This window comes from Nuphar pumila, chromosome 3, assembly GCF_984573655.1.
Source record: "Nuphar pumila chromosome 3, dmNupPumi1.hap1.1, whole genome shotgun sequence".
NCBI lineage: Eukaryota > Viridiplantae > Streptophyta > Magnoliopsida > Nymphaeales > Nymphaeaceae > Nuphar > Nuphar pumila.
In genome coordinates, this window is record NC_143251.1 from 143,956,996 (window position 1) to 143,977,222 (window position 20,227).

The window sequence follows — 20,227 nt, forward strand, 5'->3', positions numbered from 1 at the left end:
AATTTAGAGATTTAATTTGGTTTTTTATGGCATAAATGTTGAGCTATGGTTTTAAGTTTTTGTTTATTATTATTAGGCATGAATTTATGAATAATGAATGAATGATATTAGTTTGAATATTAGAACTTCTTATCAATTAGCATAAATGCATAATTTATTATGTTTGTAAGAATTAGGGTTTTGATTTAGTTTTTTTATATTGGCATGAATGTTTAGTTATGGTTTTAAGGTTTTTATGTGCTTTTCTTTTTCAATTAGCATTTAGCATGAATCCATGAACAATGAATGCTTGATTTTGGTTAGAATATTGATATTTTTTTGTTTAATCAATTGACATAAAAGATCTCTCTTTGTGTTCTGCCTCAATCCGCTTGACCTGACAAACGTCAAGCCGTTTTTATTGTGTGTTTGTGCCACCCTACTTTAGATTTTTGGCTTCGTTCTTGCTCACATATATTATATTTTTAAACTTTAATAATATTTTAAATCAATACTTTCTCAAGTACCATGTTGTTGTATTGATTAGGCAAAGTCACATTATTTGATGAGATTATTGAAAGGTATCTTGGAATAACAACACACATAAATGATGGTATAAATATAAGTTTTATATTATGATTTCTCTTAATCTTATTTGCAATCACTTTATGGCATGAACATATTAAATAAATTAAACATATTTTTGTGTAATAAAAATATATTTACTTCTTGGTTGTAGACTATATTGATCAACAATTCAAATTGACAGGTTTATTTGTTTTCAACATGAAAGACAACAAGATGCTATATAATATCGATAATATATCTATTGTGAAAGTTTGAAAACTTATTTGGGAAATAGAGACAAAATTAACAATGGATCAAGTACATTCTAGCATTCAAAATTAAATGTATATATATATATATATATGTGTGTGTGTGTGTGTGTGTGTGTGTTTTCAGGACACTCCTCTTAAAAAGAACATTAGGAATATTTAGTTATGTCATTATGTGATTAGTATATTTCAACTAGGAGTATTTAATATTATATTCATATAATGTATTTGATTTTATTAATTCAATTTACTTTTTACGAAGGTATATTTGAAGTTGCAAATAGTATGCGCATGATATCATTTGAAGGTTAGGTTAGACTATCATATATGTACACAATCTTACACCTGTCTTGTTTCCTCGATTTGTAAAATTCCAATGAATGTGCAGTTTTCGAAAAGAAGAGTAGTCCAAACTTATGCAATTTATTTAATCTTAAATGTTTGTGTTTTATGATAAGCAAATACAAAATATTTGCTAGAAACTTGCATTTTCATACAATTGATTTTGTTGCTAAATCTCACTTCTTTTGCCTACTTTTTGTTGTTTCTTATTTAATTTTCATTGATGTTTTACGCTTGTTGCTTCTTTCATGCATTCTAATTGTGCCCATGAGTAGGTACACTTGCCACATCTTACCAAAACTGTTTATGTTTAGCTTAGGTTCTTTTTCTTAAATAGAGGTAGATCATCAGATATGGAGGTGTTCATTTTTTGTTTCTGGATCAAATGATCGATAAAAAGTAAATCATGTGCACATTTGTTTGAATGTATGTTCTTCTAACCTCTCTCTCTCTCTCTCTCAGAAACACGTAGAGGACATCACTGTTTTGTTCATTTAAATGACCAAAATACCCTTTTTGTCTTTCATTTTTAATGTTATAACAGTCAAATAATGGATGGAAGCATTGCAGTTCTATTGATATTTTTGTCATTATGATCTCATACAAGAGCTTACCCCGACGTACCCGAGGGCTAGCATTTGACTGCTTGTCCTGAACAGAACACACTATCCAGCACAGATAGATAGGACACTATTCTTGTCCAGGATACACTATCCTGGCAACCTTTCTTTTTTTCTTTGAAAAAAAGTGTCATAGGCCAGCGAGGCACGGCTCCTCCTTACCGCCGCAAACCTTCTGATCGTTCGCAGCAAAAACTTTGATAATTGAAAGTGCAAGAAAGCAAAAGAATAGAGAGAGAAAAAAATCGCAATCACTCAGAAGCAATTTCAACTAAGGTGAACAAAAAAAAGCTCTTAGCATTTACATTCATTTATATTTTTGCTCAAAGACTCGTTACAATTTAGATCTACGGGCTAACAAGGTATTTTTTCAACCTGAACCAAAGAAAATGAGTGGTCCAAAAAAAGTTACAAGTGACTCGACACTTTATATCAAGACTCAACCACAGCTTCATAAAATTGGCAATGATATACCAAGGGTGATGATGATGGGCAATATCACAGTAAAGGAGAATTGTGTCCCTAATGATCATGGAATTGGGAAGTAAGGACAGAGGTTGTTCTAAAGTGACCACCATGAAGCTTAAATTATAGTTTTACTGTTGTTTTTCGTTGAAAATGATAGTTGGTGCCCTCAATAGTGGTTGAATTAAAGTTTCAAGGGAAAGAAATGTCGTACTGAAAACAACTTTTCAGGACTAGTGGCATGTGTATCCTATTCCTTATTATGGTGACGTTTTGGAATTTAGTGGTTCAGGCCTATGATGGTCATTTTGGAAAAAAAGATCCATTTGGAGAGCTAACCAGTTTTTTTGCCAAAATGAAGGCTACCCTTTAACGGCCAGATAGCCATTTCCCAGCACCTCGTACTACTTGCTTGGTTGCCAAACCTTTAAGTGAAACTCATAGATGCGAGCCTTATTTGATCAATTCTATCTTGCAGATGTGTTCAGCATGGTCCATTGATTGAAAATGAGCTTTAGAATGGTAGTTTCTACATAAAAACATGATTTTATCAATAGTGAATTTTCAACGCATTGTGAATCATTGAGTTCTGAAGCTGTTAAAAATATCTGCTTATAGAACGCAATCTAATGATCTGCAACATGCTTTTGACTAAACAAACCACAGAGATCATGTCTATAAGGCTTGATCCACACACAAAAAAGGGAGGAAAAAAAAAGGTGAGGAAACAGGTGACTTCTGCTTACAGCATTAATTCATGTTGTATTTGAATGTAATGGTTATAATCCCTGCATACACTTTGTAAAATGGCAATGGTCACCATAATTTTGAAGGATTTTAAATTGAGGACAAAAAATTCGTCACAAAGTGTTGATATTGGTAGATGGCTAGATTTTTGTCTTTTTATATCATATAAATGGCTACTGCTGAACAACTGCAACTATCAAAGATTAAGCATGATTTTCTTTCTTTCTTGTGGATGTCTGTGAGGAGAAAATGAAAACCAGATGATTTCTATCACTGTTATTTGAGACTGACAGCTTTTGGACTAATACGGTTTGGAAGGATAGCTAGGAAAGAATGAATTATTTTTTGTTTAATGCATCAAGCAGACAGCCAAAAAGGTCCTTTTGTTATCTCTGAACCTGTTTTCCATGTGAAATCAAAGTGGCTCCAGCATGCCTGCCAAGGACATCTTCCTGCTTTTCATGCATGGTCACTCTCAACAAACCTTCAGTTTAATTAAAGCCATCAATTTATGAGTCCTTATCCTCACACACCTTTTTTCATTGTTTGGGTTCGGTCACTTATCCTCACACACCTTTAAGGGTGGTTTGGACATATTCGGCGAAGGCCTAATGATGCTCCAGTTAGAAGGATGGAGAAATGAGAAAATATATTAGTTAAAAGAGGTTGGGGTAGGCCTAAGAAGGCTTGGATGGAGATGATAGGAAAGGATATGAATGCTTTGAACCTCACCGAGGACATGGCATTGGATAGAAATGATTGGAGGAGAAGGATTCATGTGGAAGACCCAAAATGATTTTCTTTTTTGGTTCATATCGCCGACCCCAATTGTTTTGGGACGAAGGCGTAGTTGTTGTTGTTGTTGTGGGTTCGGTCACTTGGCAGCCCAACTTCGCTCACTTCTGCTCTACAATAATTTGCAGTCACGCAATCACTGGACTCATCCCTATTGATAACTTGGATAGGGATGGCAGATCAAGTCAGTTAACCAAATTCAGGATGTCTTTATCTTCTTCAGGTTTATTTAGTTAGCATCAAAACTGGATTTTACTGCTATCATATAATGATACAACAACCACTTGTTAGTTGTTTCTTAAACTACAGATAAATTTCCAGTTGCTTAATGAAAGCTGATGCTTCACTATAGATGTATACACTATCCTCTCTAATTTGTTGAGGATTTGACAAATCAATGTGCCACAATATTTCTGTCTAGAATACAGTAAAAACAAAGAGGCTGCTCTTGGTGGTCAATTCATTGATATTTCCAAGTGGGATTCAAACCTACAATCAGTTAGTTAATAGCCGACCACTCTACCGCTAAAATACTAAGGAACAATGGGAGGTTAGATCCGATATAATTTAACTTCCGTTCTCAATGCATGATAATATGAGCCGGAAGCTTCCCTCAACTCCAAGAGCATCGTTGTGGCTCCATTCCGTGACTCGTTTTGCAAGGAACCTCAAAGGGGCTCTATTTCAATTTATTATATCAATATTCCAATTTTATTCAGTTCCCTATGGTTTGAATATTATTCAGACGACTATCACTGGCAATAAGAGGTCATTTCTACTTATCTCTTTCTATTTGTTATGAAAAGTAAATGATTAACACAAAATAATTGATAGTCAGATTTATTAGAGATTTCTAACTAGAAGACAAAAGTTACTCTATTTCACTTTTCTCTAGATACTTCCACTGAATATACCCAAAGAACAATTCTTTTTCCATTTATAAATTTCTCACAACGCATATTTTCCTTTTGCAGGTTCATCCTAATATCAAGGAATCAGAGTGTTACCGCCTCTGCAAAACCATTGACTGTCAAAAGCTATCTCAAGATGCCTGCACCCATGCTGCTCAGAATGAGAGGTTGCCTGTACAAATGGCAGTGCAAATTCTGTACTTCGAACAGATCAGGCTTCAAAATGCCATGAATGGAGAGGGTCATCATCACCACCACCATCATCATCTCTTCTTTGGTTCCACTGACTCAGCAAAAACCCCACAAACTGAGCAGTGGTGCCATATCACCAAGGCACAATTATGCTTCTGTAACAAGAGAAAACAGAGAGCTGAAGATGGAGATCGCAAGGATGAGGATGAGGGTGACTGACTTGGAAAAGGATCATGTGTCAATCAAACAAGAACTCATCAAATCAAATCCAGTTAAGATGCTCAACTCCTTTGTGAGAAAACTTAATGCTCAACTCCATCAGTTAAAGGAAAGCACGTGGATGTTCGTTTTCTGTTTCAGAAGCGATGGCGTCATTCTGTTTCTTGATAATGAGTGATTAAAAAAATTATTGTAACAAGTCAATGTGTGATAACAAGTAGATATTATCTGTCCTTTTTTTCATTTGTTTTCTTCTTTTGCTTATTGAACTCGTTGTGGACCAAGCTTGGTAGTGCCAACTATCTCAAAAAGTGTGGGTTTATCCCAACAAAAAAATCAAGGAAGCAACATTAGCACTGATAAGAGGGGCATGCCACAAATAAAATAATGGTGTTCATTGAAGAGATTGGAGAGTAGGTATGGGTTGGATTTGTTCTTGTTGTAGGCTTACTGAATCTGACGTAATTGGATTGAGTTGGACTCAGGTTCTGATGGGAAAAGGATAGTACCAAATCCAGATTTGACTAGCATAAAATAGCTAATTGGACAGAATTTTACATATAATAATAACATTTAGGCATCAGTCTGGTTTAGATTTGGTTTGGAACCAGATGTAATACCCTAAACTGAATCTGATTGGTAATGGAATCCTTCTTGCTTTACCAAATCCAACTTAATGAATATGGATTAGAACAGATATTCAACCCAAATCTGAAGAAGATTGAAGAGGGAACAATTTGAAATCGAGCACTCTATCAGTGTGCTACAACATCCTGCAGGTGAAATCATTTTCCTCAAAAGGTTATGACTGTTTTGTTAATTCCCCTATATACCACCTAACTTTTTATAATTGGGGGGCACATTGGATGCCTTGATTTTTATGAACTATATGTGATCACCCTATAACCTTGAAGTTTATGCACTATATGTGATCACCCTATAAACACCCACCAAAAAATGCCTGGATTGTTATTATTAATGCTAACTTTTGAGTAGCATAAAAGGTACAAGCAACGCAATGAGCCCATGATCAGCTTAGACATCTCAATCTACAATAGTCAGTTAAAATCCATTATTTATCCCCTTTAACGTTAATTAATCATATGCTTTCTTTTCAGACTGCATATAATTACCAATCCCACTTAGATTGCTTGGAAATTGAATGACAGATAAAAGCATATGGTAAACGAGAGAGGAAGGATGAGAAATGTTGCAATAATGAAATTCTGCAATTACATATAAAGCTAATACAATATCCCAACTCACTGTATTCACAGTAACCATATTGCTGCTTGATAGCTTTGCTGCTCCTGAGCATGCATTCTCCTACTCTTGTTATTCAATTTTAGGGATGATGGTCTTTTCCTCAACTACGTTGCATGAACTTACCCAGTCTTATAGCCGCGACGTCAGATGTTCAACCTTTGCATCCTGCAGCAGTATTATCCAGTTACTCATCCAATATAATATTAGGACTTGTGAAACTCTCTCTCATGACTTGGTATACAGCACAAGATTAGATGCCTCAGACAACAAGATCACCTGTTGGCTCTTGCGAATTGCACAAAGTTAATAGGATCTACTTTGAGGTCCCACAAATCAGTAATGAAATGTGGTGACAGCAACATGAAATGTGATCCTAATGACAATAATGACAATGAAAAAATGGCAATGATGCAAATGATTCTTACCAGAGAAATTCCCTTGGCTGCTCTTTCCTCTAAGTAAGCACAAGGTTTAAAGAAACTGCCATATGTTCCTGACCACTCATTTAACCTTGAGACAATGTATTTGGATCCAAATGAGCCAGCCCAATGCATAACTCCTCCCCTGGAATAAGATAATAAGATCAAAACTGGAGTTACTTCTGCAGCATGTTAAAGTGAAAGTCCATATCCTATAGGAAGGACTGAACCACCTGTACGGAGGGAAACCCATCCCCATAACTGAGGCAATGTCAAGGTCAGATGATTTTACTGCTATACCCTCTGCAAGAACACGGCAGGCCTCATTTATCACAGGAAAGAAAACCATCTCCACAATATCTCTGTCTTGCAGTTTCAGTGGCTGCAACCAACAAGAGCAAGATACTTCATTAATGTCACAAACTAATACCATTAAACCTTACTGAAGAACTGTGGCATGTGACTTAGGAATCGGCAACCTAAATCAGAACATGTTGCTAGTTAGTCAAGTGCATGATTAGATGGTCGACTCAAGTTGGTGATTATTATTACAAATCCCAAGCAATATCACTTCCCCACATTCTGTATAACAAAACTTTTACCTTTGCATCCTTCATAAGTCCAGCAATACTCCGTGACTTCTCAATATACTTCTTTATTTCAGGGTCTGGAGTGGCCTTGCGCCTTTCATCATATATATAGAAGCCTTTGCGTGTTTTTTCACCTAAAAAGAGCCATTATTCAATTAAAAGTTTCTCTAGAAAAGCATAAAGTCAATCACTAACACAAATGCCAAAATTTTCAAAAACAGAGTTGATGCTTACCAGCTCTCTTGTCTTCAAGCATGAGAGGTACAAGCATGGACTTGTAAACCCTATCAGGAAAATTCTCAAGGTATTGGAGACCAGTTGCAACTCCTATGTCAAAGCCTACCAGATCAGTGAGCCTGCATCAGGAAGAAATGACCACCATTTTTTAAGAGAACTTATTACTACAGTTTTTCAAGGGAATTGCAAACCAAGGCCTTCAGCTGGGATACGACAACTCAAGGCTCAATCTCTAAACTTTGATGACTTTCAATTCACTCGAGTCCAAAAATATAATTAGTTTCAATTTGACTCAGCTGAGTCCCACATCTCATGTCCCTGGAATATCAAACGCATGCTAAAGTGGATTGAGTTTCAAGTTAAATCTCCGCCTCAAGCCAAACAACAGGCCCGAGTTCTTTGACTAAGTCTTGAAAGTTGAAATATTTGCACAAGTTATTTACAGAAGCACATGAATTTTGTATTCCTAGTTAGGAGTGCATTTCATTTAGATGTACCTGAATGGCCCCATTGGCATTCCAAATTTGGTAATCACATGATCAATGTGATAAACATCAAGACCACGGTCAACTAATAGAAGAGCTGACTGTGTATAGGGAAAGAACATCCTGTTCACAGCAAAGCCAGTGCAGCTTCCAACCACGATAGGGGTTTTGCGTATCTTCCTTCCCACATCTATCAAATCAACAATAACCTGTGGGGATGTATGATGGCTACGGACTATTTCCAAGAGTGGCATAACATGGGCAGGACTGCAAGAATAGCACTATCATCTGGTCAAAAGATGAAATGAAACCAACACAGAAGCTTCTCAAAAAACATAATTACCTAAAAAAGTGTGCCCCAACTATTCGACCATGAGACTTTGTCTTTTCGCCAATCAAATTCAAGTCTATTGTAGATGTATTGCTTGCAAGAATGCAATGTGATGGGCAATATTTTTCAAGGTCAGCAAAAATTTGTTGCTTCAAGGTCACATTTTCAATGACAGCCTAATCAAAGACATTTTGCAGAATGAATTGATAGAAGCAACAGAAAAACAATTCACGCAATGTGTTTCACATCACCTCAATAACAAGGTCAACATCTTTAAAGCTTTCATAGTCAAGAACACCCTTGAGAAGAGAGAATGTTTGCTCAAACTTTGCTTGGGTCATTTTTCCTTTTTTGACGCGGCTTTGCAGATTTGCTGAAAATATCCATATGCCACGGATTTTGCAACATACGTTCATTTATCAGCAGCTAAATTTGACAGCTTGATTGAAATTAATTTATTGTGAGTACTTAATGCACAAGCATCACATCACTAACCTTTCACCCTATCTATTCCTGCCTGCAGAAACTGGGCATTTACTTCCTTGAGGATTACAGGGTAGTTGCTCAATATCAAGGCAGTTGCTATTCCAGAGCCCATCAAACCCCCACCAAGAATGGCAACTTTTCTTACTTTCCTTGGAACCAAGCCCAGATCAGTAACCCCAGGAACCTGTGATCTCATAAAAAGGAACTGTAGGTTACGTCTACATGTATTTACATGGATGAAACCACAAATACAGGCATATCAAAGATATTCAACCGCAGGGAAACAAAAGGCTGGCTGGTCTGGTCTAATGAACCATAGCCACCATCATGAGCATGGTAGAGTAGACAATGTGCAGAGGCTAAATATGTCATGTTTCTTCTCCTTTTTATCGTCGTGCATAGGGCTGCACAGTGCACACCCACATAACTGACCAAACCTACAATATTCAAGCTCAGTCAACTAAGCTTAACTGACCTCAAGCTTGAGTCAGCTATGCGTGAGTGGAGCAAAGCCAAGCCTTTTCATAAATCCTTTCTTTATTCTTTATAGTAGAGTGACTGCAGGTTTTGGACCCCATAACCTCTCAAAAAATCGCCATTACACAACCCTTGATGAAATAAGCAATACATATTATGTGATAAATACAGTTTAGTATTTACATAACAAAAATGCTTTAATAAATCCAAACTCTAAGGATTCGTCTCAGCTCATTCAAGTAAATGAGCCTAAAAGCATGCCTGAGTTTGGCTCGTTTAGCAAACAAGCAAGCCCAAGCCAAGCCTTAACAAGCCAAAACTTGAACTTGCCCGTGCTTCCAGTGAGAAGCTCAGCTTGTCGCACAGCCCTATGTTTATGTTGGTCTCTGTGTGTGTGTGGTGTGTGTGCATGAGAGAGAGAGAGAGAGGAATAAGGAGAATCATCAGCACCATTCTGAGCCATTATTGATTTTAATGCTTACAAGTGTCAGTGAAGAATATGAAGAAGAAATCTTGACATGCTTCAGACCAGTTTGTTAAGACAAGGCTGGCTTGGACCAGTCGCTACTTATCTTGGTCCAACATAAAGACCATACCATGATCACCCTAATTCCACTATACATGCATCAGATGATAGGAATACCTTTGAGGTTGCACCCTCAGCGAAAAAAAAGTGAAGCAAGCTCTTGGCAGTGTCAGAAACAACAAGTTCCTGAGATGCATAAACCTCCTGCCAAGCCACATGGAATATCAAGGTTTAAATGGTCCTATGTTTTTCAAATATAAAAATTAAAGGGAATACAAAAGTAATAGGACTGATATCAACCTTCCAAAGTCCTGCAACAGGACCAGATACAATTCCCTCTTCAATAACATCAATGCAAATCAATGGATGTTGGAGATTTGGAGCCCGTTTCTGTGTTTGAACCCTTGCAAACTTAAGTAATTCCCTCGCCTCCCCAAGGGGTTCAAGTTTGTCATTTTTGTAAAGACTGATAACTTTTGGTCTTCTATAGTCAGCAATCTCAAGTGCCCATTGGCGTGCCCTTGCCACAATTTCCTCTGGTTTAGCTATTTCATCAACAAGGCCTGCATTAAGAGCTTCATGTCCTCTTATTGGTTTTGACAACTGTGGGAGGATAAGAAGCAGTTTAGGTGATTTGCCAGAAAAAGAGAACCTAACTGAGATTAACAAACAAAGGATTCATTTCATGATGATGTACCAAAATCATCTCGAGTCCCTTGGTGAGGCCCACTAGTCGAGGAAGTCGTTGTGTACCTGGTATCATGAGCCTGAATTAAATCAACCAACAAAGATAAGGTGCTAGCAAAAGCCAGAAAAATTTCCACGCTTTGATAGTAGTTTTTTCTTAAATTAATTTGAACATAGAAGATAGAATATTGGTGAGTGAAATTAAAATTACTTGGCTGCTACAGAGCTACTTGGATCTTCATTAATTTTTTCGAGTGAAGTTATGGTACCTGATATTCTGGTGATACAAAAGTTATTTTGATTATTAGGTAAGGGTGGTCGATTGCTTTCGGACATATGGAAGGGTGCCAGGCTCAAGCATTTAGTTCTTTATGAATGTCAGTCAGTTAATGAAGCAAATCAATCACTTATCTATGTTGATTGGGGATTTTCCCAGGACAACACAAGTGCTCAGAAGTGATCTTAGAGTCAAAATAGTCATTTACTAATTGATGTTAGTTTTGCGGCCGATTTATACATAAATCTTTTGAAATATTTTTAGGGTTTTGTTCATATAAATAAAATGTTAATGAAGCAAGTCCTCTCTATTAACATTTTATTTATTGCAAATGGTCTTTCACAGGCATCTACAGGAATCGGATTCCATCCTTTTCTTTTTTGTGCAATTAGGGTGTTTCACAAGAGTCTTTAAGAAAAAAGAAAATGTTTTGTGTTTGACTAATAAGATGCTTCCAATAGCTTGAAGACATGAATTACCATCTGGTTCCTCTTTTACAAAGAAAAACACCAGATCCAATACATTTTTTTTAGGAAAAAATAACTTCCAACATGTCTTAATTCATATACCAGCAGAAATAATATTTGATGTGTTGAGAATAGGTGGTTTTAGGTTAAGTTATCTTATATTAGAGGTTTTCTGAAATTTTGTTCTCATAAGGACCTAGTTGTAATTCTTCCTTTTTGCCTCTCTCTATTTAATATAGAGAGAAGCCCTAATCTAATTAACGAGTTTTAGTTTTCTGTGCAGCCATCTCTCTCTCTCTCTCTCTCTCTCTCTCTCTCTCTCTCTCTCTCTCTACACAGGTGGCTGCCTCCTTCTACATGGTATCAGAGCCCTCGATCTCGGGAGCGTGATCACGAAGAGGACTGATCTTCACCAACGAAAAAAAAAATTCAGATTGCGTGAAAAATCAGGTTTACTGTTGCACTCGTGTGGAAGGTCTGATAACAGATCTGGGATGTTACCCAGATCTGTCGTCAGATCTAAGGATGGAGCTCCTGTCGTGATTTCCTGGAGCCGTAACCATTTCCTTTGAATCTGTTTTTTTGGGGTTTTGTTTTGTCATCTCCTGTCGTGATTCTCTGGAGATTGACGAGTTCCTGCTGGTGCGTGCCTGCCGCGATTGATGTGCCATGATTGACGAGTTCCTGCTGTTCCTGTTGTTCCTGCCGTGATTGACGAGTTTGGGTCACGCAACAGGCTTCTGTGCTGCTGCGTGTCAGCCGTGAGATGTTGGCTGTTCCTGCTGTTTGGGACACACAGCAAGTTCCTGTGATGCTGCGTGCCAGCCGAGATTGTCATGTTTTCTGTGCTGATTGCGTGTCTGCCGTGATTCTGGAATTTCTTTTATGTGTCAGCTGCGTGTGATCGAGATATGATTGCTCTATTTAATTGTCTTCTGAAGACTTATTGGTCGTTATGCTTTATATGTTTGGGGAACAGCAGTTGTCGTGTTCATCTGTGTTGCAACTGAATATTATTGTTGGTCGTGGTGTGTTTGGTGCAGCAATGGTCGTGACTCCCTGCTGTGTCGAGTTTTGTTTCGTGTTGTGTTAGTTTCAGCTATCCCTTTGTCGTAACAGCAGCAGGAGTGATTACCTGCTGGTTGTGGACTGTTTTTTTTTTTTGGAAACAGTAGGGTTGATTCCTTACAGTGTTGAAAATTCTACTTGAATACTTGTTGTTCAAGTGAGCAGTATGGCTTAAAATTCGAAATGTGATTCTAAAATGGAACAGATTGGGGAGTATAAGGCTTTTGCCAACCCCTTCTCGTACGGCTCTTCCGTAAGGTTGAATGAAACCAACTATGCCAGGTGGTCCAGAACTTTTATGATGTCGGTATCTGGACATTGTCGAAAACATATTCTGTTGGAAGACGAATCCCCTGAAAAATTGGGAAAATATGTTACTTGGGATGAAGATAATGACATAGTTATGTCATGGATCATGAATAGTGTCAAACCCCATATTGCAGATGGATTGATTTACTATAATACAACCAAACTGATGTGGGACAATCTTCGTGATACATACTCACAAGAAACTAATGTGAGTCGTATCCTGCAAGTAGAACAAGAGATTTATAATTTGCAGCAGGGAGATCAGACCTTGGCCCAATACTATGCCTCTGTCAAAGCTGCGTTTGAAAGACTTAATGCTCACAGGCCTCTTTGTTGCTCAAAGCAAAAGGATCATCAAGAACAAACCATGGTTGCTCGTTTTCTTACAGGTCTTTCTTCAGAATTTTCTGTTGCAAAAGTTCAAATATTGACTGGATCAGATGTTCCCACTCTTGCTGATGCATACAATCGTCTGAGTAGACTTGCGATCTCTCTGCCACAATCTCAGCAAATAACTCAGTCATCTGCTCTTGTTGTCCCATTTAGTTATGGGCGTGGAAATATTCAGAATATCAGAGGACGAGGATGTGGTATGGGAGGCAAAGGAAAGCTTCAATGTACATTCTGTGGAAAATCTGGACATTTAGAAGATCGTTGTTGGGATAAGCATGGTCGGCCAACCTCTTCTTCATCAAAGTCATATACTCCTAAAGCAAATGTGACTACTATCGAGGCAACAAATGTACAAAAGAATATAGCTGAAAATGAGAGTAGTATCACCCTTAGTCGTGCGGAATATGATGAGTTGATAGTTCTTCGACCTTTGAGTTCCAATCCTCCTGTTGCTGGTGTTGCATTTTCTACCACAAATCATCTTCATCCGACTGATAGTAAGTGGGTTATTGACTCTGGTGGTTCCAGACATTTGTGTGGCAATTCACGTGTTTTTTCAGATCTAAAGGATATTAAGGCTCAGATTGGAGTCTCCTTAGCCGATGGGAGCTCCTCCCCGGTTGTTGGTCAAGGAAATATTTCTATATCTTCCTCATTACAGTTGAAAAATGCTCTTCATGCTCCAAATTTTCCTCAAAGTTTACTCTCTGTTAGTTGCCTTATAAAAGAACAAAACTGTAGAGTAATATTTGATCAAATGGGTTGTCATTTTCAGGATTTGCTGACGGGGAAGAAGATTGGTGGAGGCTATGAAGAAAATGGAATTTACTACCTATATCATCCAATGGGTATTGTTCATGCTGCAGTGGAACATCCATTCAATCCTGTTCAGTGGCATCGTCGTCTTGGTCATCCTTCATTGTCAAAGCTTAGGTCGGTCTTTCCTCAGATTCCTTCCACCACATCATTTCAGTGTGAGGCATGTCAGTTGGGCAAGCATCATCGAAGTTCGTTCCCTTCGAGTCAGAGTCAGTCTAGTAATAAAGTTTTTGAACTTTTTCATGCAGATGTATGGGGTCCTAGTAAGATTCCTACTAGGACTCAGTGTCGTTATTATCTTGTTATTGTTGATGATTTCTCTAAGTTGTCATGGGTATTTTTAATAAAAGAACGATCTGAAGTTCCAAGTATTATCAAATCCCTAATTCTTGAAATAGAAACTCAGTTTGAATCTATTGTCAAGATTGTTCGCACTGATAATGCTCTCGAGTTTAAATCAAAAAGTCTGTTACAATTTTACCAAGATCATGGCATCCAACCCCAAACTTCCTGTGCCTATTCATCTCAACAAAATGGGGTGGCGGAGCGAAAACATCGACACCTCCTTGATGTTGCCAGGACCATTATGATTCAATCCAATGTTCCTGCGTCATACTGGGGTGATGCGATTACCACTGCTTGTTATCTGATCAACCGCATGCCTTCGTCTTTTGTGGGTGATCAAATTCCATTACATATCCTAAAACCTAATGCTCCACTTTTCTCTTTATCACCAAAAAATATTTGGATGTGTTTGTTTTGTACACAAACTTGGCCCGGACCGTGATAAATTAGCCGCTCAAGCTACAAAATGCATATTTATCGGTTATCCAAAAAATCAAAAGGGCTATCAATGTGCATGCCTTCGTCTTCTGTGGGTGATCAAATTCCATTACATATCCTAAAACCTAATGCTCCACTTTTCTCTTTATCACCAAAAAATATTTGGATGTGTTTGTTTTGTACACAAACTTGGCCCGGACCGTGATAAATTAGCCGCTCAAGCTACAAAATGCATATTTATCGGTTATCCAAAAAATCAAAAGGGCTATCAATGTTATGATCCTATTTCTCGCCGAGAGTATGTCAGTGCGGATGTATCCTTCCTAGAATCCTCTCCATACTACTCTATTTCCGGTTCCTCGCTTCAGGTTGATCCAGCTGAGTCTTTTCCATTACCTATACCTCATTTTCCTTTGGAATCTGTGCCCTCATTACCGAACCAAACTTCATCCACTTCCAGATTTAATAATCCTCCATTGGTATATGTGCGTAGAGCTCCACTTCCGCAAGAGCCTTCATCTTCTTCTTCTCCTGAGGTAAGTTCTACTGACAATAGTGATCTCCAGGATGATGATAACAGGCCTATTGCTCTACGAAAGGGGACAAGACAATGTACCTTATATCCCATATCTCATTTTGTCTCTCATGCCAGAATTGGACATCAGATGAAGTCTTTTATTTCAGCCTTATCTGCTGAAACTATTCCTCTGAACTATCAACAGGCAGAACTTGATACTCGCTGGAAGCTGGCTATGCAAGAAGAAATGACAGCTTTAATATCTCAGCATACCTGGGATCTAGTTGATTCCCCAGCAGATGCTGACATTGTTGGATGTAAATGGGTATATACAATAAAGTATAAATCTGATGGTTCTATTGAAATGTACAAGGCCAAATTAGTCGCGAAAGGGTATACTCAGACATATGGAATTGACTTCTTTGAAACTTTTTCTCCTGTTGCACGGATGGGTATCATCTGTCTTGTTCTCTCAGTAGCAGTTCAGCAAGGTTTGAGCTTGTGCCAATTAGATGTGAAAAATGCATTTCTATATGGGGATCTATCTGAGACCATTTACATGCAACAACCTCCAGGATTCGAGGTTGAGGGGGAGTGTCAAAAGGTGTGTAGATTGAGAAAGGCGATTTATGGCTTGAAACAAAGTCCTCGTGCATGGTTTCAAAAGTTGTTTGAAGTGATGTCAAGCTTTGGCTTTAATAGATCAGCAGCAGATCATACACTTTTTATAAAGAAAACTAGCTCTGGCATTGTTGTTATGATGGTATATGTGGATGACATCATTCTTACAGGAGATGATGTGAAAGCTATTGAAGCCACAAAGGCTCATCTTCAAAAATACTTTGTTACAAAAGACCTTGGTTCACTCAGGTATTTTCTGGGTATAGAAGTTGCTAGAGGCCGTGAAGGGATGGTTTTGTCTCAACGGAAGTATGTTCTTGACTTATTAAAGGAAACGGGCATGTTGAGAGCTAAACCAGCAAATATTCCCATAGACCATAAAGTTCAGTTGTTTGAAGAAGGGTCAAAACTAGTTGATAGCAAAAGCTATCGCTCCCTAGTAGGGAAGTTATTATATGTAACTGTGACCAGGCCGGATATTGCTTTAGCAGTAAGCAAAGTTAGCCAGTTTATGGACAAACCAACTGAGGTACACTGGAATGCAGCCATAATGATTCTCAGATATCTAAAATCCTCTCCTGGAAAGAGGTTATTGTTCAAAAAAGGTGGAACTCTGGAGATAGTAGCATATTCTGATGCTGACTATGCTGGATCTGTAGTAGATAGAAAGTCTACCACAGGATTCTGTGTGTTTTTGGGAGACAACTTGATTTCATGGAGAAGTAAGAAACAAAATGTGGTTTCCAGGTCGAGTGCAGAATCAGAATATCGGGCTATGGCCCAAACAGCTGCTAAATTGATATGGGTTCGCATTGTTCTTCATGATCTCCAGGTGAAGGTTTCCTCTCCAATGACCATGATGTGCAATAACAAAGCGGCAACATATATAGCAAACAATCCTGTCTTTCATGAGAGAACAAAGCACATTGAGGTTGATTGCCACTATGTAAGAGATATGATTCAAGCTGGTCATATCACTACCAAATACCTAAAGTCGGAAGACCAAGTTGCAGATATGTTTACAAAGCCTCTTGCTAGGCCAAATTTCTCAAAATGTTGTGACAAGCTGAGCATGATTGATATCTATGCTCCAGCTTGAGGGGGAGTGTTGAGAATAGGTGGTTTTAGGTTAAGTTATCTTATATTAGAGGTTTTCTGAAATTTTGTTCTCATAAGGACCTAGTTGTAATTCTTGCTTTTTGCCTCTCTCTATTTAATATAGAGAGAAGCCCTAATCTAATTAACGAGTTTTAGTTTTCTGTGCAGCCGTCTCTCTCTCTCTCTCTCTCTCTCTCTCTCTCTCTCTCTCTCTCTCTCTACACAGGTGGCTGCCTCCTTCTACATGATGAATATACTTCAAAGAGAAATCTTACTCATTATAACAAAAACAACCCCATAAATTAAGGACAAACTTTTGTTGAAGAATTACCTCCAAATCCAGGAATTATTCCCAGTTGAAGTTCTGGCAGACCTAATTGAGCAGAAGAGGTTGAAATGCGTCCATGGCATGCCTGATTAACACACAGACAAACAGTATAACTTGTGAAGAAATAGGTATTACAGCAAGAAAACCAAAAAGAAAAACAAAGTGTATACCATTGCAATCTCAAGCCCACCACCAAGAGCAATTCCATCAATAGCAGCCACTGAAGGTTTCCTTGCACCTACATCAGGGAACAATAAATAATGCTACAACCTTACAAAGATAAAGCCAATATGAGAATGGTAAGCACTACCTTCCAACGTGTTCGTTATAAGATCGATTGATATCAAACCTGGTTTCGGCTGTTCAACTGAACAAACATGCACAAATATTTTACCATAAGCAGCAACAACTTTGGCTTTGCAATTATAAATAAACATTTTACATACTAGTCTTCTGTTGTACTCCCTCAATGGCAGTAATATCAAAACCTCCAGAAAACTTTCCATTTGCACCTGCTCAACCAAAGATAACAAGGCACATGCAGATCAATCAACATCTGTTCTCACCAAAGATAAATCGTATTTAGTTCTTCATTACCTGTAATCACAATTGCCTTTACATCATTTCTTTCCAATGCTTGCTCGTAGTTCTCTTTCAAGCTGTACAACACTGGACAAAGAAAAAATAACAAAACATGATTTAAAGGAATCAATCAAGCATTACCAAAGCCATATAACAATCATAGGAAATAATAGCAACAACAGTATCAATAATTTGATAAATAATAGTTAAAGAGGGAAAAGCAAGATGACAATATTCAAGAACAATGATGGCCGTCACATCACACGCCCAAAAATGCAAATTGGTGTGTTCCTTTTCAAATAAAACATATTTCCACAAATTGGTGTTGTAAGTATGCTAGTTGATAAGTTGCACAGAGCCTCTTTGGGTGTGAGAATGATTAGCTGATATAATGAGGAGAACGATATGTAATGAAAAGAGGCGGAAGCACCAATAGAGCAAAAGGCACTCTTTAAGAGTGACCACTAGAGCCAAGAACACAAACACCAAATGTGCACACACAAAACTCTCAAAAGTAGAAAATGACTTAAAGTCATAAGTTGAATATTATTGAAGAAAGGAAGAGAAGGGTGAAAAACCCATGCTTACAAGAGGAGAATACATCCTCTATTTATAGAGGAGGGAGGCTCAAAGAAGGGACCACAAGGGGGCTCCCTTGTAGTCGTTGGGAGCCCCAACGGTCAGAAATCTGACCGTTGGGGCCCCAACGACTACAAGTGCGGGGCCCCTTGTGGTCTTACAAAAGGGAAAAAATAAAAAGAAAAAAGGAAAAAAGTAAAAACAAAAAAATACATTGGTTGTTTTACAAGAATACCCCTATCGGGTATTTCACTAAAAGAGAAACAGTATATATATACATATATGTATATATATACATATATATATATATATATACAGATGTATATATATATAAGTATATGTATATATATACATATTTTAACACGCCCCCTCAAACTTTACGGGGAGAAGACCGAAAGTTTGCTAAGGAGAAACATAAATCGTGGAGTTGGGAGCGCCTTGGTGAAGAAGTCAGCTAGTTGATACTCTGAAGTAACATATGGTAATAAGATAGTCCCTCTGAGGTATTTGTCTCGAACATAATGGCAATTCATTTCGATATGCTTGGTCCGCTCATGAAAGGTGTGATTGCTGGCAATGTATATCGCACTTTTGTTATCACAGCAGAGCTTGGTGGGAGTGGAAATGGGGACGCCCATGTCACCAAGGAGACTCCTGAGCCATACGATTTCCATAGTTGTCATTGACATGGCCCGATATTCAGCTTCAGTGGATGACAGTAAAACCTTCTGCTGCTTCTTGCATCTCCACGAAATGAGGGATTTACCTAAAAAAATACAAAGACCCGTTATTGAGATACGATCATTGGGATTTCCTCCCCAGTCAGCATCAGTAAAAGCAGTTAAGTCAAGAGATGAGGAAGAGGATAAGAAGAGTCCCTTGGATATAGTATTTTTGATATATCGCACAATTCTCATTACGGCTGCCATATGAACCAAAGTAGGTGCATGCTGAAACTGGCTTGCTGCATGAACCGCATGAGCTATATCTGGACGTGTGATGGATAGATACGTGAGAGATCCGATTAATTGACGGTAGGGGGTTGGATTCTCAAGAAGAACACCATCTCCAAGTCTCAGTTTTGCATTAATAACTTCGGGAGTCTCAACTTTCTTTTCATCAGATATTCCTGATTTGGTACAAATTTCTGCAGCTAATTTCATTTGAGATAGGATATATCCTCGCGGGGAATAAGCCACTTCAATTCCTAAAAAATATCTCAAATAACCAAGGTCAGACATATCAAAAGTTTCTTTTAGCATAAACTTTACATCATTTACTCTCTTTTTGTCATTCCCAGTGATGATCATATCATCAACATACAGTAGAAGCATAATAATGGAGTCACCTATCCTTTTAACAAAAAGAGCAGTGTCAGTATAGCAAGAAAATCCTAAATTGATTAATACATTACTAAACCTATCATACCAAGCTTTAGGAGCTTGTTTAAGTCCATATAAAGCCTTTTTTAATTTCAAATTTTTTTCATTTAAATTCATACCTGGAGGCGGTTCCATATAAACTTCTTCATTTAAATTATCATTCAAAAAGGCATTTTTGACATCAAGTTGAAAGATTGGCCATTTTTTAACAGAGGCTATAGCAATAAGAGCTCGAACACTAGTCATTCGAGCAACTGGGGCAAAAGTTTCATCATAATCTACCCCATACTCTTGGGCATATCCCTTGGCTACCAACCTAGCCTTATATCTTTCCAATGAACCATCACTCTTAGTTTTTACTTTAAAAACCCATCTACATCCAATGGGTTTCTTG

General features: G+C 37.8%; 1 protein-coding gene across 2 annotated transcripts in view; it reads right to left on the minus strand.

The window, feature by feature from the left end:
- Window positions 1-6,305: 6,305 nt before the first annotated feature.
- Window positions 6,306-20,227, minus strand: part of MFP2 (multifunctional protein 2) — a 28,064-nt gene continuing 14,142 nt past the window's right edge. The window contains exons 2-18 of one of the 2 annotated variants that reach the window (XM_090002102.1): window positions 17,888-17,959; window positions 17,737-17,802; window positions 17,601-17,657; window positions 17,461-17,528; window positions 17,294-17,375; window positions 10,621-10,676; window positions 10,224-10,526; window positions 10,041-10,127; window positions 8,930-9,104; window positions 8,686-8,807; window positions 8,447-8,610; window positions 8,116-8,370; window positions 7,616-7,737; window positions 7,394-7,515; window positions 7,025-7,173; window positions 6,798-6,936; window positions 6,306-6,537 (exon numbers count right to left, since the gene is read on the minus strand). In XM_090002102.1, the coding sequence (XP_089858228.1) occupies window positions 6,502-6,537; window positions 6,798-6,936; window positions 7,025-7,173; window positions 7,394-7,515; window positions 7,616-7,737; window positions 8,116-8,370; window positions 8,447-8,610; window positions 8,686-8,807; window positions 8,930-9,104; window positions 10,041-10,127; window positions 10,224-10,526; window positions 10,621-10,676; window positions 17,294-17,375; window positions 17,461-17,528; window positions 17,601-17,657; window positions 17,737-17,802; window positions 17,888-17,959 (2,075 nt within the window). In that variant the 3' untranslated portion in view covers window positions 6,306-6,501. Of the gene's footprint in view, window positions 6,538-6,797; window positions 6,937-7,024; window positions 7,174-7,393; window positions 7,516-7,615; window positions 7,738-8,115; window positions 8,371-8,446; window positions 8,611-8,685; window positions 8,808-8,929; window positions 9,105-10,040; window positions 10,128-10,223; window positions 10,527-10,620; window positions 10,691-17,293; window positions 17,376-17,460; window positions 17,529-17,600; window positions 17,658-17,736; window positions 17,803-17,887; window positions 17,960-20,227 lie in introns of those variants that run through there. The other variant, XM_090002103.1, reaches the window with a different exon arrangement.